Genomic DNA, 21,431 nt, shown 5'->3' with positions numbered 1-21,431 from the left:
CACTTTTTAACAACAACAAAAAGAGGTACCAGTACTGGTTACCCTTGAGTGCTCCCTGAAAAAAGCACCAAATATACTTGTTTTGTTCTCAACAACAACAAAATGTTTTGAAGTTATTCTTTGTCACAACTTGCAATGTTGGTGGGGAAGGGGCAGGATCCATAGTCTAATAAGGCGACCCCCACAAGGGAGCTTGGGTGGGGCTATCCTAAGGCCTCAGCTCTACGTCAGGGGCTGGGGCTGGCTCCCTTGCACCCAGGTTCATGTGGGAGCTTACTGGAATAGCCTGAACCAAGCTGAACCATTCCCTAAATTCTGACAACTCCCTCCCTTCAGATCCCAGCCAGCAGGCTCGATATGCGACATTGGTCAGCAATTGGGCTACCCTAGTCCAGTATCCAGCTACATTATAATCATAATGGGGAATGACCTTGGCATAATCAATTAAAATTGTGTGCAGTGTTTGCTCCTTCTTGCTTGCATTCCTGGGCCTGAGGCACCGTAAGTTGATTATACTCTAAAATCAACATACAAACACACAATTACATCTCAAGAGAGAGACACGTTTTCATCTTTGTACATAAATGTAATGAAAGTAATAAGGGGCTCTCACATGGCACTCTTTATTCAAAACTATCCACAGGCCAAACAGAAAATGTTTATTATATGGTAATATGTAAAATGAACATTAAGGTTTTACACTGATCTCCTATGCATGTCTAATCAGAAGCAAGAAAATCCCATTGAGTTCAATAGGGCTTATTTTAAGGTGAGTGTTCACAGGATTGCAAAGAAATCTATTGTACGACAAAGTTGTCAACAAACCGCTTATGCATTCTCTTGTGCAGCGATGTTCCACTAGGGCAAAATATTTCACCAGAAGAACAAGCATACAACTAACTGATTTTAATATAGCACGACACTGGATTTGGTCCATTGTTTTTATGTTACTTTATTGTATACTGCACTGCATAAACATTTTTAAATACTAAGTGATTTAGAACTGCATATATATAGATATAAATATATAAAACTTGACAAGTAATGTTTCTCAAGGCTGCACACACCAAAAGTGCACATCATAGTAGGCTGATATGCTACTATGCAAATTAGCGTCAAAACATCCAAGATTTTCCAGGTACCAACACTCATTAATCACAGGAGACTATGGATGAATAAATGTAATTCCTGCATCCTATGCAGTCCATTATATTTCAGTGAAAAGCAGACAAAATAGAAAATTGTATTGAATTTTCTCATGTATAAAAGAACAAATTGCATTCAATCTACTTAATTTTTTTTATCTACATGAATCTCATTACTCTACAGAGTTGTTTAAATAAAAAGAATAATTCTACAAAATGACTGAACTTTACACATTTTGGTAACTGATAAGCAACAAATTTCTAAGCAAATACACAGGAGAAACGACAGAGCTAGCTAACCCAGGTATCATTTAAGGAACAGTATTATTGAAGAGCAGCTTTACCTCCATATGGCTGCATGCGACAAAAGCAAAATGAGAAATCACTATACCTACCATATTTTTCGCCCTATAGGATGCACTTTTTCCCCTCCAAAAATGAAGGGGAAATGTGCGTGCATCCTATGGGGCGAATGCAGGCTTTCGCTGAAGCCTGGAGAGCGAGAGGCGTCAGTGCGCACCGACCCCTCTCGCTCTCCAGGCTTCAGGAAGCTATCCGCAAGCCTTGGGAGCCCGGCGGGAACCTGCAGCCCGAAGCACGGGGTGCGCTGTGGAGCACACCCCGTGCTTCAGGCAGATGTCCGCAAGCCTTGCGCGCCCGGCGGGAGCTACCCACACAAAAAAGCTACCCACACAATAGCTTCCTCACGAGCCTTCTCATTTGTTCTCAAAAGTTTTCATCCAAGTTTTCCCCAAATCCCCATATAATTATAAAGTTGTGACAATATCCTCAGCATACTCATTTCGCCTGCAGGCTGCTAGCAGGTACTCTTTCGTTCTTAGGTAGCAAATTGTGTTTTGTCTCATCACTGCTAAATGAGTAATAAAAGTCAAGTTTCTAAACAGAATGTCTGGAACCTGAGTGATAAAAATGTAAAATCCAAGGAGTCCAAATGTAAAAAAATCAGTGGGACCAGATGTTGGTAATTACATCTAAGCTATCAGAGAGGCATGAAACCAAAACAAGGATAAAAACAACCTTTCAGTTTATAAGAGAATGAAACCTGAGGACAAATCAGTCAGTTCAAAATCATTCCTGTGTGGTACCAGGGATAGTTCTGTCGGACCATTTCTCTAAATTAAATTGATCTTCATGGAAGAAGGATTACACTTCCATGCTAACAGAAGCAGCATGAACTGATTTGTAGTTTTTAAAAAAATAAAATAAAATGACAGGGGTATTTCAATAATATTTCAATTTCCTTTAGTTTTGTTTGTTTGTTTTTATTTCTACAATAAGATAAGCAAAATATGACTCCTTGTGTTCCATATAAGCTTCCAAGCACTTTCAAATCGTTCATGGCAGTGGATTCAACTAGCAATTCAGATAAAATACAGCCAAGTAAACAATGTATTTCACTGCCTCTGTGATATCTTAGTGTAAAACCACCTGAATTTCTTTGATACTTTCAGAAGAACTCCAATTACTTTTCTAATTAATTCAAAAATCATTGCGGTTTTTGTCCTATGTTGCTGTATTGCATTTAACTTGTTATTGTACAGCACACCAGAATTCTGTTAGCTATTGTATAAACAAGCAATATTTGTTTATTCCAGAAAGGAATAACAGCAAATGAATGAATACAAAAACCAAAGGTAAAAGCACAATAAATCATGTTTAAGATAATCAGAATATATTTAAACGCTTGGATGAATTAAAAGAAAATGCCTTGAAAAGACGGAAGAGTTGGTGCCTGGCATACATCTCTGAGGAGGGCAGATTGTTGGGGAGGTGGCACTTCTTCAAATATTATGATCCCAAGGCATAGCATGCTCACACTGTGGAGTCCCTATTGCGTGTGGGGTATGTGTGTGAGAGCTTACAGAGGGAAGTTGTCTAGTCTACTCCTCATAAGTACATTTGATTTGATAACTGGCCTCTGGACATTACGCAATAGGGCACCTTCTAGCTGAAGCCTGCATAGCCAGATAGATGGGAAGTGCATCATAGCACATTTCCATGCCAGGAGTTACAGTATAATCAAAACTGTACTTTGTTGTGGGAAAAGATAACTATGTATTTGCTCAAATTAACTGCATGTACAATGAGACAGAAGCCTCCAGTGAGCTATGATGAGAACAACCCCTTTCACCTTTCCAACAGGGAGGTTAATTGCTTAGTCCTTGCCTGACTTACTAATTTTCCAGAACAGATTTTCACAAGTAACAGGAAGATTACCCTCTGGTAATGTTACAGAGAAAGCTTATGACTGGCTTTCTCATTAATTATTTCACACATTCTCTCTCTCTGTTTTGTATACAAAACTAATATTCCTCAATCACATGGAAATCCAGGTCTGCATTGATGCAGGTCATAGAATCATAGAATCAGAGTTGGAAGAGACCACAAGGGCCATCGAGTCCAACCCCCTGCCAAGCAGGAAACACCATCAGAGCACTCCTGACATATGGTTGTCAAGCCTCTGCTTAAAGACCTCCAAGGAAGGAGACTCCACCACACTCCTTGGCAGCAAATTCCACTGTCGAACAGCTCTTACTGTCAGGAAGTTCTTCCTAATGTTCCTGCTATACTCCAAAGAGAATCTAGTAATCACATCAACACCTCAAACATATTTGGAGATTTGATTATAAAACAAAGGCACCACTGTGATTTGGAAACAGAATGGTTCTTGGGGGACTATTTCTAGCCCCAAAGTGACAGGCTTTATACCATCCATACAGATCTCAGAAACTGGGAGTCAGCCAAAGGAGGTGCTTGCTTTTAGCACTTGATCCTGATGAAGACCAAGAAACTCTGATGTCACCAAACTATAATGCAAGCATCACCTTTTACATGGATTGTGCCTGGATTTTCAACCACAGAACCAAGAGACTGTTTGGTGCTAATGCTAGGCTTTATATTACTAATCTCTCTTCCAATGTGTATCCAGTTACACCCTTAAGAAAATGTGTATCGTTTTCCCTTAAGAAAAATATAATTGTGTGAGATTTAGAATTTCTCTCAGTGTACTCTTTGCTACATTTATGGCTATCTGTAAGACAGGTAGACAGCACTGTTAATTTAGGACCAACTGCAATTAAAATACTTAGTTTTTAAGGTTTCAATAGCAGCCTTTGTGTACGTATGCAAGTTCAGGCACAATCAGGATTAGGAACATGGAGCTTAGCCTCTTCCCCACACCACGATCCCTGTGAATATTCCCTATCAAGCTGCTCTTAGCCTAGAAGCAAAGGTTAATTGGTGCCAATAGCCTCAGAGTCTAGTCACAGTTGGGAGGGGTAGAACCAGAGGTGTACCTAGGGGTTGGCGAAACAAGCCCCACTGACAGTGCAGGCTTTGAGGAGGCACAAAAATCACAAATCAGAGTACGGAACATATAATGTATAGGTGTGTTGCAGCAAGATCAAATGCAGGAAAAACTTTCCGTCCTTCTTGCACCACAGCACAAAGCCGTGTGGTGAACTGATTTGGGTGGGGAGATACAGCTCCTTCCAAGGGCACAACAGACCCTAGGTACACCTCTGGATAGAACAGTCTTAATCCAGTTAGTTTCCATTCCATATGTATTCACTAGAAATACGACAGAATAGACACAGAAAAATCCTTTAAAATAAACTGCTTTTCTTCTCTTTTTACATATGCCAGCTGTCTGGAACTGCTAGTGTGTGATGCTTCTGCCACATGTGTGGAAAATCTTGCTGCCATTAACCCTAAGGGGGGAAAAGGAGGTGTGATGATGTGCCATCACTTTCAGGGAGGTTGTGCAAGGGGGAAAAGGGGAGTGTACAAGGGAAAAAAACCCTGCCCCTAAGGGTTCAGGGAGACAGACATCTTTTCCCATGTACACTCTCCTTGAGAGTGAAGACATGCTGTCATATCCTGTGGAAACTGTAGTAAGATTTACAAAATGTGCCGCATAAGTAACACTTTCTAGCTGTTCCAGGGCATGAGTATGTGTAAAAAGGAAAAGGAAAAAAGCTCAGCTCTCAGATCACATTGTAATGGAATCCAATAGGAGTGCAGATTCCAAAGCAGACCCACATCTGATCCACACAATAGTCTGGGAGGTGCAGATTGGGCTAAGTCCGCTTTGGGTATGCGAACTCACCAAATACATTATCCATCCCTACTAAGGAGTCTCTGTAGGAAAGGGGGCACACTAAGTGCCTATAAGAAATCAGTAAGGTGCAATGGGTATCACAGGTTTCAAAGACGATTCATCATAAATCACTTAAAGCATACCCAAAATAGGTCAGGTGAAAAGAAAAGAGGGAAATATGTCCAGGGTGGCTAGCAATGAAAGGTGGGTGGTGGCAATATGTACACATCATATTGCTAATAGTTCAGTCTTCGGCTATATGTAAAAAGATAAATCTTTATGTGTAAGTGGAAAACAAACATGAGCAGCAGATTTTTCCAAGAGGCATTAACACCGATTCACTGGGTATACTAGCAAGGAAATGGAAGGGAAGCCATAGTTTTTCCTCCTCTTAGATTCAAGCATTTTACAATCCTACTGCTAGTAGCTATCTTGAATTATGTAGTTCCCAAGGCAGCAAAAAATGTTTTGGCATATGCTCTGGAAGTCCCAATGGTAAACATGTACACATTGGGGGTTGGGGGGTAGGACAAAAATATGTACTTTTAAATAATGAAACTTAAACAGTGTTGTTGAGATTTATTTGTTGTATAGCATCCATTCAGACCTACAAATCAGGCTGAATTTTATTTTCTTACCTAACACAACCAAGAAAATATTATTCAGAAAGAATGATAACTGCATGGGAAATGGGTGAGCTACAATGTTCATGGTAAAAAAAACCCCCAATGATTTCTTTTCCTTAGAGAATGCTTGAATTGTTAAATTTAGTGGCATAAACACATAGCTAAGACATTACAGTAAACCATATCTGAACTAGATTTCAAAATGCTTTTTCTGCATGAAAGTATAAATTTGTTCTCTAGCCCACTTAAGATAATTCTCTACATATATTTAAATGAGGGAATAAAATTAATATAAAAATGGCTTCGTGCATTAGCTTGAGTGTTGCGTTGAAATAACGACAGAGTCATAAGAAGTCATTTGCTTTGCCTTTGCTTCCGGTGTCTGTCTCACTAGTATGGGATAATATGGGGAAGGGAGATCTGGGCCAAGGGATGGCGTTATCTACTAGTTCCTCTCAACCTCATGTTATCTTTTAGGATATTATGCTGAGGCTGAGAAGCAGCAACTTTTCTATATATGCCATTGCTCTTGACTGCCCAAGAGCTGTGTCAATAGTCTGAACCAAGGCCTCATCTGCACTATACATTCAAAGCAGGATCACACCATGTTAAAGAGTCATGGCTCCCACCCCCAGGAATCCTGGGAACTGTAGTTTATTAAGGTGCCATGAGGTGTTAGAAAACCCTTCGCAGAGCTAAACTTATAAGACTTCTTTAACCATTAATAATTTTTTAATTTAATTAATAATTTTTCTTCTCAGAAAAATCTGGGAATTTATGCTCCATTGAGTTTCTCGTTTTCAATTTCAAGTTCTCCTGATCAGACAGTTGTAGGCATAGCCTAGAATTTGTAAGCTAATTAAATTAACACCCCCCCCCAAAAAAAAACCCCCAAAGGTTTTAACAAACTGTGCTGATATTCACTCAAATTCCAAAATGCCAAGAAATAGCAACTGGGAAATTGCAGCTGTTAAGGGTTGTGTTCTTAACAGTTATGTTATTTATAGATACGGTATTCTCTTTTATCCGTGGTTAGTTCAAGCATCACTATTACCTTGGCGCTCAACAGGTGTTGCTGGTTGTTGCCATTCTCAGGTAGGAATTACTCACTGGCCAATTCGGGTTGCACAATTAACACCGATTTGGAGTTCTTGTGCAACAACACTACTTTCACCCCAAACTAGCCTTTTCGCAGTAAGGAAAGTGAAAGTCATCCTTTCCCCTTCTTTCTAACATTGTCTCAAACTCTGCCTTCTCTTTCCATATACTGTATCTGAATTTCTTGTCAGCTTCCCAATGAAGAGTCTAATTTGTCGTAAACAGATTGAACTTTGCTCCTTTTTCTTTCACCTTTTCAAAAGTTTTTACATGCTCCCAATCCTGAAAGATTTCCAGCTTATTTTCTAGCCACTATTAGTAATTTCCCAGTGTCAGTCTAAATTAAACCTTTTATCTTCTATCACAGAGGCTGACAGGGAGGTTTTAGGTGACAAAAAGTCCAGGTCTCCTTTTCTAGAAAAAAGAAAAGTAAGAAAGTAGAAATTAAGGTGATGAAAAAGGTCTTTTCTTTTATGGCAGCTGGGCAGGTGGGTAAGTTTAGCACACTCTTCTCAGTAACCACAAGAGGAAGCCAATTTTGGTTGCTATGAAAGAGCAGCAAATTGTTAATTGTATTTTTACTGCCAGGAATGGGAAAGGATATGCCAAAATAAATTGATCAGCCTTACACCCTGAACTGGAGTTGGGGGGGGGGGAGAAGCATTTACTTAGGCAACAAAACGTTCTTGGCTGGCCCTGCTGCCCACTAACTGAAGTTCCCATGGAGACTTACAATACATTTAAAACACAACGAAAAGGCCAGAATTCTAAGGGAAAGGTGAATGTGTATGTAAGATCCCAGATGTCCCAGCTCATTGCCACTTTGCTCCTGTAAATTTGCCCAGATTGAAAAAATGAGCTTCTCTGAAAAATGTGTAAATCAAAGTCGAGTAAGTGTTGGAAATGCAAAGAGAAAGAAGGTACGTTCTATCATATGTGGTGGTCTCGCAGTAAGGTTAAAGGTTACTGGGAAATGATATATAATGAATTGAAAAATATGTTTAAAATAACATTTGTTAAAAAACAACAACCAGAAGCTTTCCTTCTGGGAATTATAGGGTCAGAACTACCCAAACAGTATAGAAATTTATTCATGTAGGCGACTACAGCGGCAAGAATCCTATTTGCCCAAAAATGGAAAGAAGAAGTCCCGACGAAAGCAGATTGGATACAAATACTCATGGATTATGCAGAAATGAAGAAACTTACCAGAAGAACAAAAAATCAAGGCGACAAACCTTTTTGAAAGGAATGAAAGTGGTATATTGAGTATTTACAAACAAACTGTAAACAGCTTATGACATTGGCAGGATTATTGTAAAAACCTGCAGTTTCATAAGAGTAAATAATTAAAGTAGATGAATAAAAGAGTAATTTAGAATATGCAGGAAATGGTAAATATAAACCACAGAAAGAGGAAGGATGACATTGAGTTTTGAAATGTTAAAATGACTGTAAAACTATTGAAATGTATATAACTGAAAATAAAATAAAAAAATATTATTAAGAAAGAAACAAGCTTCTCTGCACTTTCACAAGCAAAGTAGTCACACGAAACTTTCTTCCTTCTATTTTGATAATGGCAGTGCCCCCCCTGAGGCTGAAATGCATCTTGCTCTTGCATTTGAGAGTTGTGGTGCCAGTTCACAAGTGAGGACTTGGATGCCAATGATCTGATATAGTACACTGTCTTACATAAAAGTCTTTATTGAATGAGAAATCATTTTGGGGAAGCGTTTTGTCTCACAAATTATATTCTTCATTTGAAAAGGAAACAACTTTTTTTCCTTTCCTTTCCTTTTTTCAAATTTTCAGGGGGAAAAGGCTTTGGAGAAAAGATCCAGGAAAGAAATTCCCTGCACCTCCCCATTTTTTCTGGTCCCCACCCAGGTTTCATATCTCTAACAATACCAATGTTACTTAAGGGCTTGTCAGCTGGAAAATGTACTGAATTCTATGTGAAGTGCAACAGGCTGAAGTAATGTTATGCGTTAAAGATGACACTCCTATCAGGATCTAGTCTTCCAGCTACAGCTTCCAACCTGCACTATTGTTGCTAGCTTCTGAATTCCAACAAAATTATATTCTTTCCAGTAAAGCATCAAGTTCTAAAGTGCAACAGAATAGAGGCCACGGAAAATTCAGGTATCTGGGGAGTGGGGGCTGCAGTCATATGCTCTTAGAAGCTCTAGAAAAATGGCCTACTATCAACACAAGAGCATGCTCTCTTACAGCTTCCAGACCATTTTGAAGTCAGCAGCACACATACTTAGACAGTGGCTAGACTTCATATGTCAATTGTTTTCCCTAAGGAAAGTGGACTGGAGGGTGAGGAGAAGGTGAGAAAGTACTAGCAGACTTCTTCCACAAACGACTCGCTATCCCTTTCCAAGTGCCCAGTGACAAAAATAATGTACTCATCCTGACAAGTCTCCCAGAGCAAATTTAAAGCATTTGCCTCTGCTGTCTTCCACAACTCAGCCCAGCTTTCCACATTATTATTCGCCTTAGTAAAGAAACCTGATTTCAAACAATTATTCACTTCTCTTCTGTTTTGATGTCAGGTCCGTGTTTCAACAACGGAAGGGGCTGTTCCTTTCTTTCCCATTCCCTGTTCCAATGTTTCTTCTTGACAGCTCTTTAGTAATGCTTGACTGGATAGGCCTGCCTCATGTAAAACACCGAAAATGTTAAGCATTGCTGAAGAAAAGCAAAGTGTGAAAACTGACATGCCATTTGTTTTGAGCAAAGCAGCAACTCTCTATCACTTTAATACAAGAGTTTGGGTAAGAATTTCACTCAGAATAAATGGTTCTATTCACAAAATAAATGTTCTAGACAAAATATTGAGACGGCAGCTAAGTAAGTAGGTGCAATATGCTAAAAATAGGGTGTACCTTGGGCACATGCTACATTGTAAATGACTACAAGTTATTCTGCTTCTTGCATGACTTAAAATGTCCATTTATAAAGTATTGTTTTCATGCAGTAAGCAACCAATATTAAAGAAATGGTAGCAACTTTTGGAGGGAGTGTATGTACAACAGTCAGGCAAGTAAATAGAACAGAGAAATATAATAGCATGCTAACAGGTCTAGAATTGTGGTCTGTTGACACAATACAAACCTGCACAGTGATACTAATGCCCTTATTATTACAATGGATGTGGCAGAGCTTGATTATGCATTGTCCTGGATGCACAGCAACAACTTGTGGCTCAAGACACAGCACTGCAGAATGTCAACACTGTCCCCCAAAGCCTCTGTCTTCATACACTAAGCTTACTGTGTTCAGGATTAAAAAAGAAAAGATAAGATACTGGCAAAGAGAGTGCATAAAAGAATCCAGTAAACAAAGTTGCCACAGCTGGGCAAGTATGCAATGCAACATCTCCTTCCCCTTTATTCTGGCATATCTGCCTTTTGACAATCGGGTAGGTAGTTGGCAAAACATCTTCAGGCCTCAATCATGAGCAATTTGGTTATTCAAACTCTTATTCAGGAAGCTGCATCTCTCCAAAGTCTGGCTGCACTCCTGTGCAAAATATTTAAATACTACTGACTTCAGTGAAATTCAGAGTTGCGCCTAGCACTAGTATGGATGTACACAGTTTCTTTAATAAAAAACGGGGCATCACTTTCACACACAGTAGTTGTACTGGGATATTTATAAAATATTACGAATAAGAGTGATTTGGAGCTGGTAATGAACCTCCTAATGGCAGGTTGCATAGAATTGCATTCAAATCGAAACCTAAAACCACTCCTACTCCCAACACAGTACGAATGGCAGCTAAGAGCTGGGAAAAATTAGCATCCCTCAAGCAAATAACCTTCAGCATGAACAATAGGCAACATATAATTTTCAGACAAAAACAGATTGCACTGATTATGTCTTTGGAACAACTATTCAGAACAGTAAAATATGGGTTGCATTAATGCAGTCTCTTACATTTGTTCAAGATATATAAATATATATTTACTAAGAGTATACATGTTGATGTTGATGAACATGCCCAAGTTAGGGCCATTAAATTCAAATGGTCTACTCTAAATAAAACTTAGTTAAATATCACTCATAGAAAGTACAATGGAATGTAACTTTTCCAATACAGTGGTACCTCAGGTGTCGAATGGCTTGGCTCCTGAACAAATTGGCTCCCGAACGCCGCAAACCTGGGAGTGAGTGTTCTGGTTTTCGAACGGTTTTTGGAAGCCGAACGTCTGACGTGGCTTTCACTTGAGTGCAGGAAGCTCCTGCAGCCAATCGGAAGCCGTGCCTTGGTTTTCAAACCGTTCTGGGAGTTGAACAGACTCCCGGAAGGGATTGAGTTTGACAACCAAAGTACCACTGTATATATTTTGGCTGTCAAAGCCTGCGATCATCCACCCTATGGAACACATGAAAAACAATATTCTAAAATACCGTACATTTTCTTTTTCATCCATGTCATAGGCAAGTTTACAAACCAAGCAAAGCAGCACTTTTAAATAGGGGCCCTCTGCTCATGTCATGCACTGACAACTATTAAAAATAGCCGAACATATCTGTTTGTAGGAAGGGTCATTTTTACCTTAACAATACTCTTGAAGCTGCTGAAAAGGAAATTTTCTGTTTATAGATGTCAAAGCGTGCAACTCTGTATTCACCTTGAGAGAACAGCAATTTTATTTCAACAGCCAACACATGCGAGCCAAAAAATTAAAAGGGGGGAGGTGGTTGGCAACAAAAGTACAATATACTTGGAAAGTTTGAAGATACAACAGTTTGCATTCAAAGCAAAACAAAAAGAAGCAGGCAAAGCTAAAGTGGTTTCAAATAAAGTACAATAAGGCGCAAGCACTACTGGGGTTTTTTTTTTAAAAAAAGTTAATTTAGCACCTTTCAAAGGTTGCTGGTATGGATTTGCACATGCCATCATCATGAAATAGAACTTTCACTCACCAAGGCAGAGATATGTGAAGCATCACCTGTGACCTCAGGGGTTCTTGTGCTGTTTGGGAGTCTGTGAGGATTACGAGCTATCGCTTGGCACCAGCCCAACATTTTCTCCTTCCACTTATCCCTTTTCAATTTCTGAAATTCTGAAAATAATTCACATTCCCTGAAACAGTGGTATTTTTAGTTTGTTGCATGTATGTGTCTGGGCATGCAATTATATATATATATGCGTGCGTGTGTTTGATCTGCCTATAAACGATAAAACTAAAATGACGGGGGCAAGGGGGAGTGGGGAATCTAGACCAGGCTTCCCCAAACTGGGCCCTCCAGATGTTTTTGGCCTACAACTCCCATGATCCCTAGGTAGCAGGACCAGTGGTCAGGGATGATGGGAACTGTAGTCTCAAAACATCTGGAGGGCTGAGATTGAGGAAGCCTGATCTAGACGCATCAATCCTAAACACACTTCTATCCAGAAACAAGTCCCAAATAAATGGGACAGTGGCTTCTGGCATACCTGTGAAGTTAAACTATAGGTTCTTTACTGTAAGTAAATGTTATTGGATCCAGATTTAGTAGACCAGAGATTGGGAACCATGTACAATCTGGGGGTCGTATTACCTTGTTGGAAACATTCAAGGGGGTATGTGTCAATAGTGGGAGGAGGCAAAGGAAAAAATAGGCAGAGCAAAAGGTGTAAGCAGGCTACATTTTAGCAATTCAAAAGTAAGAGGTTTCTGCATACATACACCCCCAATGTAGGCAAGCAAGAGGCACCATCACAATTCAAGAGCAGATTTCATCAAGGCAACAGCACTTGAGGAGGGCATGGGACAGGGTCAGCAAGGGGTATGATGCAGAGGGGTGGCTTGGTCGACAGAAGATACTGATAGCCAGAGAGAGAAGCCTGGAGAGACACATTGAGCTCCAGGCCTGAGGTGCCCCACCCCTGGAGTATAGCCACTGGATTAAGTGGGATTACTCTAAATCTGGATCCAACCCAATGTTTTTAGGACTGAGATTTCATAGGAAACATACAGAAAATTACTAAAATGCATATATACTGGGAGAATTGTGCACACAATATTACATTACATGCATTAATGAATGCTTTCTTCAGGTTCAAAATGTCATGTACCACCAGCAGATCAAAGACCACACATGGATAAATATTACATTCTAATAACAAAACTTCTTCAACTGAAAATATATTCCACATTTTCCAGAATTAACCCCATTATATTCAAGTTTATGTTAACAAATTTTAAAATGTTCAGATAAAAAAATCCCAGATCAACTGCCTTTAGACTCCAGATTTATGAAACATGTAACCAATAGTGTACTTCACAGCTGTATTCTGGATCATACCCTGTTAGAAATGGTACAACTCCAACAGTAATATCTTATGCTTTTTTAAAAAAGAAAGACATTGCATGTGATCCTAAACATGCATAATTGTAGGTAGGCTCACTTGGAACAACCAAAGTTTCCTTCCCAGTTAGTAGGAGGATATAAAATTGAAAATAGTTCAAAACATCAGTTCATTTAATTACAACAGTTACATATCACATGTACTGATTTTTTTAGCTTATTTCAGATGGTGAGAACAGGTTTATTACCTAATACTTTAAAGTCTGAAAATTAATTTCCTTTCCACTTAAAACTAATGTATACAAAGTCACTGTAGCAAATAGGTGCAGTTGTGGATGTCACATATCCGTCTACTTCGTTATTCTTTTATTGAAAATCCCTATGCTGAATATGATGAATCTGATACTTAAAAGACTTCCTGAATAGTTTGCCTCACCAGCTTTTGTTCCGACCTGCAATAAGCCAGGTGGGACTTGCAGTTACTCTCCTGCTCAGGTACAGTCCACTCCATTGTTATAACCACACACATTTCCACTATTTTGATTTAATGAACATTTCACTCATTCAAAAATCAGCATTCATGAAGGTAACCTACCATAAACCTCCTAGTATGGAAAGCTGTGCTCTCTCATTGTCTTATATGCATCTTGCTTAATTAAACTTTCCAAGAGTAATTATCACCAAAACGTACACTCCATATTTTTTAGTGGAATTCAAGCATAGTCACAATTTATGTTGAATAATAAAAGCAACACTGATGACAGTTAACACAAAACTTTTGAATCAAATCAGATCCAGTACAGAGGTAGCAGTGCTGTTACTAAAACAGACCTTTCAGACATTCCAGGTCCAGATATGCACTGTGTACTATGCTATCTGTCATCACACCAAGCCTTCTGAAATGTATAAGTCTTCTAAACGACTTCAAGAGACCCTTGAACAAAAGGATTCTATGAACTGGTATATTACATAGAAAATGCACAATGTCTCATAGAAAATCTTTCATTGCAGAAGTACACATTCACATTAAGTGATACTTGCCAAAACAGCCATTAACTCAACAAAATATGTATCAGGAGAAAAATGATGACCAATATGAATACTATGGTATGATAATGAGGAAGAAAATGGCTGTAATTCAAAACATCGCCTTTTAGGGATAGTGGCAATGTGGCTTTTATCAGACCAGTTCAACCCTCATCACCACTGCACCACCCTCATAAGGCACTACAAGATTTCTGAAGCTCCCCAAAATTTCAGGGTTGGTTTGTTGGGTGGCTAGCAGTTTCTCTTAAAGGAATTCCACTTAGTTGTCCTCTAAGTTCCTGCCTATAATGACAACTCACAAGTTTTTACACAGCCCATTAATCTTGACATTCATTCTAGGTAAAATGTTTTGTCCTCTGCCAAATTTTTGGAAACAATTGGAAATGCTGTTCCAAAGCTGAAGGCTGCCAACTAGACTGACTGGTCCCCCTTAACAAATTCATGCAAAAAATCAGGCACCTCTAGAGGCTTAAGGAGTCATTATGCTTTGGAAAATATGCTGCCTACTCAACCTGTGAATATAAAATTTTTGCATCCCTTGCATACTTCTGTTGTCATATTGCTCAGTCAGGGTCTGATCACAGATGAAAATCAAGACAGCAGCGCTCAGGGATCATTATAACACACAGCAATATGTTATTGGGTTTGAGAGTTGGCCCCTTTTGACAAATTACAATAAAAAACAAGCATAATAACTAGTTGTACTTTCTTGCATACCTAGATAATGTGCATATTCCGATGCAATGGGGGAACACTGCAATTCTGTAATTTTAAACTGTGTTGAACTCCCACGGAAATTAATATGATCTTACTTGAGCTAATATTCACATACACAAGATTACTTGAAATTACTGTGGCCAACTGAGTCTAAGAACACCAGGCCAATAAATCCATACAGTCAATATCATATGTTCATATAGGCTCCCCAATCTTGTATATGGCTGTTCCTGGCTACAGCTGTGCTGGAATGTGGTGAGTGACACAAGCAGTTTGTCCCTTGATTTGTCCCTGGAAACTACACTTGGGTTCAAACCAATATTTTTAATAACTCAAGGGAGATGTAAAATTTAAAGAAAATTAATACAAATTACAGTCTGATGTATTAAAATTAACATTTGTTTCATCTACAAAAGGCAGCTCTCTTTTATTAATGCCATGTAATTTAAATATCTCAACAAGAAATGATTTGAGACGCTTTTAAGTCAAAAGTTGATGCTGTCTGATTCCTTAATAAGACACACAAATGGCATTAAACAAAAGGAAATGAAACACAAAGCATTTTCCCACACATATATTGAACGACTTATTCCCCTTTCTTGGCAAGATTCCTAACAGCAACAGAATGAAGGAATTTTGCGGGTTATGAAACACATTAGCAAAGATGGACAAGAATGCCCAGGACTAGAATGGTAGTGGGGGAGGGATCTGAGCTCCTACGTGCTAACAATACTCTATTTTATTTATAAGAAAGTTTTTCAAAAAACTAGGTGCAGTTTTTATTTACAACATTCCAAACCAGCCTTAAGGAAAGCACAACTCAAGAGTACATTACAAAAAGTTAAAATGCCAGCCATTTGAACCAGTTGCAATGGCTAACTGGGGTGATGTGAACAACGAGCCTGTAGGTCAAAGATAATCTAAATAAATTAATGCAGATATAATTGGATCAGGGTCCTGGGAGATGTGTGTGGTCCCCTCCCCCCCACACACATTGTCTCTCAGGGTAGTTATTCAGTATCATTGAAGGGCAAAGAAAGAATATGTGCCATAAAGAGAAAGAGCCGAGGACTGCTAGACCTCTAAAGCTCTCATACACAGACATGTAGCTCATGCCCAACACCAGTACTTATCAACTTAGTGCAATCTGTTACAGTTGTATTAGCAAAGAGGGCTGAAAAGGAAGACAAGCTATCCAGGGACAATGGTTTCATGAAAAGGGGAAGACAGCTGTATTCCCTAGTTTGTTTTTTAAAATGCAAAAACAATAATAATGGCCTACATTGTATGCTTTTTTCAGTTGCTGGTCTTGCTACTGCTATCAGTGGTCATGTTTTTATCTTGCCAGATTGGATTGAAGGCCTACAAATGGCTACTTTCCTTGAGAATATAAAAGGAACATAGGAAGGTGCCTTATAACAGTCAGACCATTGGTCCATCTAGCTCAGAAATGTCCACAGCCTTCCCGGGTTTCAGAAAGCAGCTTTTCCCAGGCACATCCAGAGATGCCAGCGATTGAATCTAGCACCTTCTGTGTGCAAAGAGTGTGGTCTGTCACTGTCACCCTAGGCCCTTTCCAATCTTGAGGAATAGCAATATGGTGAGCTTGGTAAACAAGAGGGAAATTTGACACAGGGAAGGCATATCAAATAAACTGAAAGAGTACAGTGCAACCTTGGGTTAAGAACTTAATTCGTTCCGGAGGTCCTTTCTTAGCCTGAAACTGTTCTTAACCCGAGGTACTATTTCTGGGTTAGTGGAGTCTGTAACCTGAAGCGTCTGTAACCCGAAGTACCACTGTATTGGACAAAAGGATCTGCACCAAACAGTTGCAGTCTATATCCAGGCTGAGTGTACCCAAACCCGTTTTCTCAGTCTGCCACTAATGCCACTGGCAGTACATGAGGGAAAGGGGAGAAAGCCACAGGGTTTGGTGAGGGGAGTAGGAGAAGCAACCAATCTGCCACACACTCAAGAAATCAGTGGGGCTATAACCATCACTCTTGTTTTAAGTGTGTGCTGACCAGTTTAGCTTAACTTTTTAAAGAATGTGTGTGCAGTGTATCTCCCCTCCTAAAAGGAGTTTTTCTATTCAGGGTACCAGCCAGGCATTGCTTCCAAGCAGGACTTTCCACTTTTGTTCATTGTCTCACATTCATTTTTTTGTTTTACAACTCTTGTTCTATATTACATGCTGCTTAGCATCCTCATTGGGCTGATCTTTGTGGTTTACCAACTCTGCAACCTTTTGGGTTCTCCCAATCTTGCTGATGTCTCCTCATTTTTCACTGGTTCTATTTTGGCTATAATCCAGGTGTGTGGTATTAGTAATGGGGGACATCCCAGTAAGTCATACAGAGTCTGCTCCTGAGTATGACTAACATTGGGTATCACCAAATTAATTCATCTTTGTTATCTCCACCCAATTAACAATATGATGAAATCTCTGTAGCAACAGCATGATAGTACAGAAAGCAAGTTTATAGATTCCTATAAAATTCAATATTATGTCAGGACATAACTAGTCTCCACCTCCACACACAAAAACACACTATTCTATTTTTAGAACTCATCTGTCACTAATTCCCACTTCAAGAGAAAATTACCCCTTTGATCCCTGTTCTCTGTAGCAGTTTAGCTAATGCCATACAGCATGTATTTATTCAACAACTTCTAAGTTCAGAGAATTACTAGGAAATGAATGATCTACAATCAAATACAAGTGCAGCTTTTATTTCAGACAGCTTGACAGAAGTCCTAATTCTTTGACTTGTCGGAGTCCAAAATAATTGGTTTTCATTAACAAATGTTAAATATTTGTTATTGAAACTTGTCATTAGTTAATTTAAAACAGCAGAAACAAGAATTTTACAGAAACTTCCTCAAAGAAAGGTGAAAAGTATTTGGAAAGAACTAAGCGGATGCCTGTCTTTTGTTTATTGCTTTGCACAATTAGATGGTGTATTAACCTGGAATACACTATTAACAGGCTTTGGGGAAAATATCTAAAAGTAAAATATCTTGGAATTACAATAATTGTGAAATTACGTTTCCCAATGATGCAAGAAAGAAAATGTTTATAAAATGATATATAAATGGTGTGATATATCCTGTAAGATACAAAAAAAAGTATCAAACTGTATTATGCCACAAATGCAGATGCAGTGCATGTTTGGTGGTACTGGAAAGTTATGCATTAATTCCAGGGAGGGGAAAGGTGGAAATCATTTAGGCAATGATTAATTGGAGAGCTAGAGAAAAGGACAAAAAAAGTTGTAGCTAGGAAATCTCTTGAAAAGAGCATAGATGCTGATTGCCAAAAAGAAGGAGGAAAACCCCCAAAGGTTTATATTAACTGTTGCAGGGGAAAATGGTATATGATGAACAGTCTGAACAGTCTGCAAGTATGAAGCATGGGCAAGTCATGGGAATAAAAGAACCCCCTTTTAAAACCAAACAAGGTTAAACACATAGTGTAGAGAACAGAAACTACTCTGAAGAAAATATCTTAATGGACATCCTGTCAAAGTTAAAGGTTTAAGGACTTAACCTAAGCTTCCTTTATATATTTCAGTATGTCTCATATGTTACTACCAAAGCAAAGGGGAGATTTTTCCAAATACAGTACATGCATACATATTTAAATCTCTATAAAGCAGACCCACATGTACAATGAATAGAAGTTCATATATAGTACTGTGAAACCTAGACTATTTTCACCCCTTTTTGTGAAGTTGTTAAATTGACTGCTTTTCACATCACGGTACAAGAGAGTGAGTGTGTGCAAATGAGAGCCTGAATGCTCCTAAGAACAATTGTATAAATATTTTACACACAGCTGATAAGAGCCTAGGCCAGAGAGCATTCCCAGAGAAAGAAGAGTAAGATAGCTGCCCCCATGGATCCTGATATTCTCTCACACAGGGCTCTGATATTTGTACACACAGAAAGACAGCATGATGCTCCTGCAAGGTCTGGGGGTGAAATTATGCTAAATCCTAGGCAGTAAGGTAAAGGTAAAGGGACCCCTGACCATTAGGTCCAGTCGTGACCGACTCTGGGGTTGCAGCGATCATCTCGCTTTATTGGCCGAGGGAGCCAGCGTACAGCTTCCGGGTCATGTGGCCAGCATGACTAAGCCGCTTCTGGCGAACCAGAGCAGCGCACGGAAACGCAGTTTACCTTTCCCCCGGAGCGGTACCTATTTATCTACTTGCACTTTGATGTGCTTTCGAATTGCTAGGTGGGCAGGAGCAGGAACCAAGCAATGGGAGCTCACCCCGTCGCGGGGATTCAAACCGCCAACCTTCTGATCGGCAAGTCCTAGGCTCAGTGGTTTAACCCACAGCACCACCCGCGTCCCATATCCTAGGCAGTACTGTTCCTCAAATACTTGTATAAGAGCTTGCACAGTAAAACAAACAAACAAACAAACAAACAAACAAACAAACAAACAAACAAACAAACAGGTATTACAAGATAATAACAAAATGAGAAAGTATAAACTTTGGGTAAAAACTGGCAGCAATAAAAACACAGTAAAACATAAAAAGTCATGGAAAATAAAGGCTTGACACTAAAAAAGATAGAACATAGGTGCTGGGTCCCTGTCAGCCTCCCAAGGAAGGACATTGCATACACAGAATACTACCAACTGAGGCAAGACCTAAAACCCTCTTCTCAGCCATCACCTGCTTCAATTTCTCCACACAGAGGAGGACCTCAGATGATGGTCACAATTCACACTGCATGGACAAGCTGGTGTGGAGGCAGGCAAGTATCCTGGTCTCATACTGTGCAGGGCTTTAATGGCAAGCACTTTAAAGACAGAACTTTGAATTGCGCTTGGTTAAGAAAAGGACCGGTTTATTATTGATGTGACATAATAAATTACAGAGATTCATTGCACTTCTCACCTCATTAAGAATGCCTTCAGTTCTATTTACATCATGTTCTGCTTTTTAAGAAATCTGAACAGCATTCCCTTTATCCAGTTTCAGAGTGTGAGCGTAGTAAAAATTCTATTTTTATTTGAAAGGGGGGATGGTTCAGCTTTCAACACTTATTTCAGTGGTTGTAAAGACTGCTTCAGGTATTCTTTTCCGACAGCTGCTGTACTTGCCTCTTTCAACCCTCTGACCTGCTCAATTTATCCATTGTTTAGTGAGAAAACAATGGACAAAAATGTTAACAGCACACTAAACTGCAACACTAGAAGGTGCTAAGAGACCTATATATGGTTGGGTCATTCCTAGCCAGTTTTTCTATGGTTTGCTTCAGCGTGCCTTTAAATAGAAACTAAAGTCACAAGATCTTAATTATGTTCAAATTGTCCATACTATTTCCCCCCTCTAATTAAAGATCAATTTAAAATAACAACTTGAAAACCTCAGCTATTATAATCTCATTAAGCTCTTTTCCCTTCTAATTCATTAAAGGGCCTATTTTCTCCTCTAATAATCCTTTTCCTTGCAGATGCTGTTAAAAAATATTCTCAACTACAATGTGTTGATAACAAGCTAACACAGTTACCCCCCTAGAAACGAACATTACATAGTTATTTATAAGAATAGAGAAAATCCCTTTATAGTTTACTTATGTAATGGATACTAGTTATATAGTCGGTCACAGGTAATTACCGGCCTACCACAATAATCACCTGTAAGAGGTTCAATAACTAAAATCCATTTATCCTGAAAAATTTAGACTCCACCATCTGCCATTTCATTCTGTGAGCAATGATGGTGAACTTCAAACTTCATGTGGCATATACATAAATGGCAGATCTAAAAGAAGTTTTTAAAAATACCATCTACATTTTAGATGGAATTTAGATATGGAAGGAACAGGCTATACATGGAGTGTGATGGCATAGTCTTATCCCCTTTCAGCCTCAACCAGATCATATGCTAGTTTGAGTGCAAAGACATACCTTTTATTATCTGTAAAACATTATAGCAAATAATGTATTTTAATTATACTGAGTCCTTGCCTTTTGAAGTTTCCACATTATACATTATACACAAAGTGTATACATTTGAAGTTTCCAAATTATACATTATACACAAAGTGGGATGTTTATGTTTCTCCTTATTGGTACAAAATGTCGAGAAGGGCAAACATTTCTGCCCTGCCTTTTCAAACATTTCTTACAGGAAAATATCAAAATGTAACAAAGACTGAAAAACAAATAGAGCAGCATTTTAAAAGCAACATGCTAAAAGAAGAAAACCTAGGAAATGAACACCATGAAATCACCAGCAGGGGGGAAACACTAAATTAACACCCACCCACCGCAGAAAAGTTATTTTCCTGGTGGAAAAGTGACATCAAGGTAGGTAAAAGGTGAGCCTCCCTGGGGAGAGT

At 39.0% G+C, this 21,431-nt stretch overlaps 1 protein-coding gene across 5 annotated transcripts in view; it reads right to left on the bottom strand.

The window, feature by feature from the left end:
• The window catches only part of MARCHF1 (membrane associated ring-CH-type finger 1), a 117,933-nt gene that overhangs the window by 64,051 nt on the left and 32,451 nt on the right, over positions 1 to 21,431 (bottom strand). For 4 of the 5 annotated variants that reach the window (XM_081209072.1, XM_081209073.1, XM_081209071.1 and 1 more), the window contains one exon: positions 11,934 to 12,073. The exons of the other annotated variant lie outside the window; for it this stretch is intronic. In XM_081209072.1, coding sequence (XP_081065198.1) covers positions 11,934 to 12,035 — 102 coding nt within the window. In that variant the 5' untranslated portion in view covers positions 12,036 to 12,073. The remainder of the gene's footprint in view (positions 1 to 11,933; positions 12,074 to 21,431) is intronic. 5 annotated transcript variants of the gene reach the window in all.

This window comes from Podarcis bocagei (assembly GCF_964188305.1).
Source record: "Podarcis bocagei genome assembly, chromosome: 9".
Taxonomy (NCBI): domain Eukaryota; kingdom Metazoa; phylum Chordata; class Lepidosauria; order Squamata; family Lacertidae; genus Podarcis; species Podarcis bocagei.
Note: the sequence above shows the minus strand (reverse complement) of the source record. Positions and strands in the feature narration are given on the sequence as shown.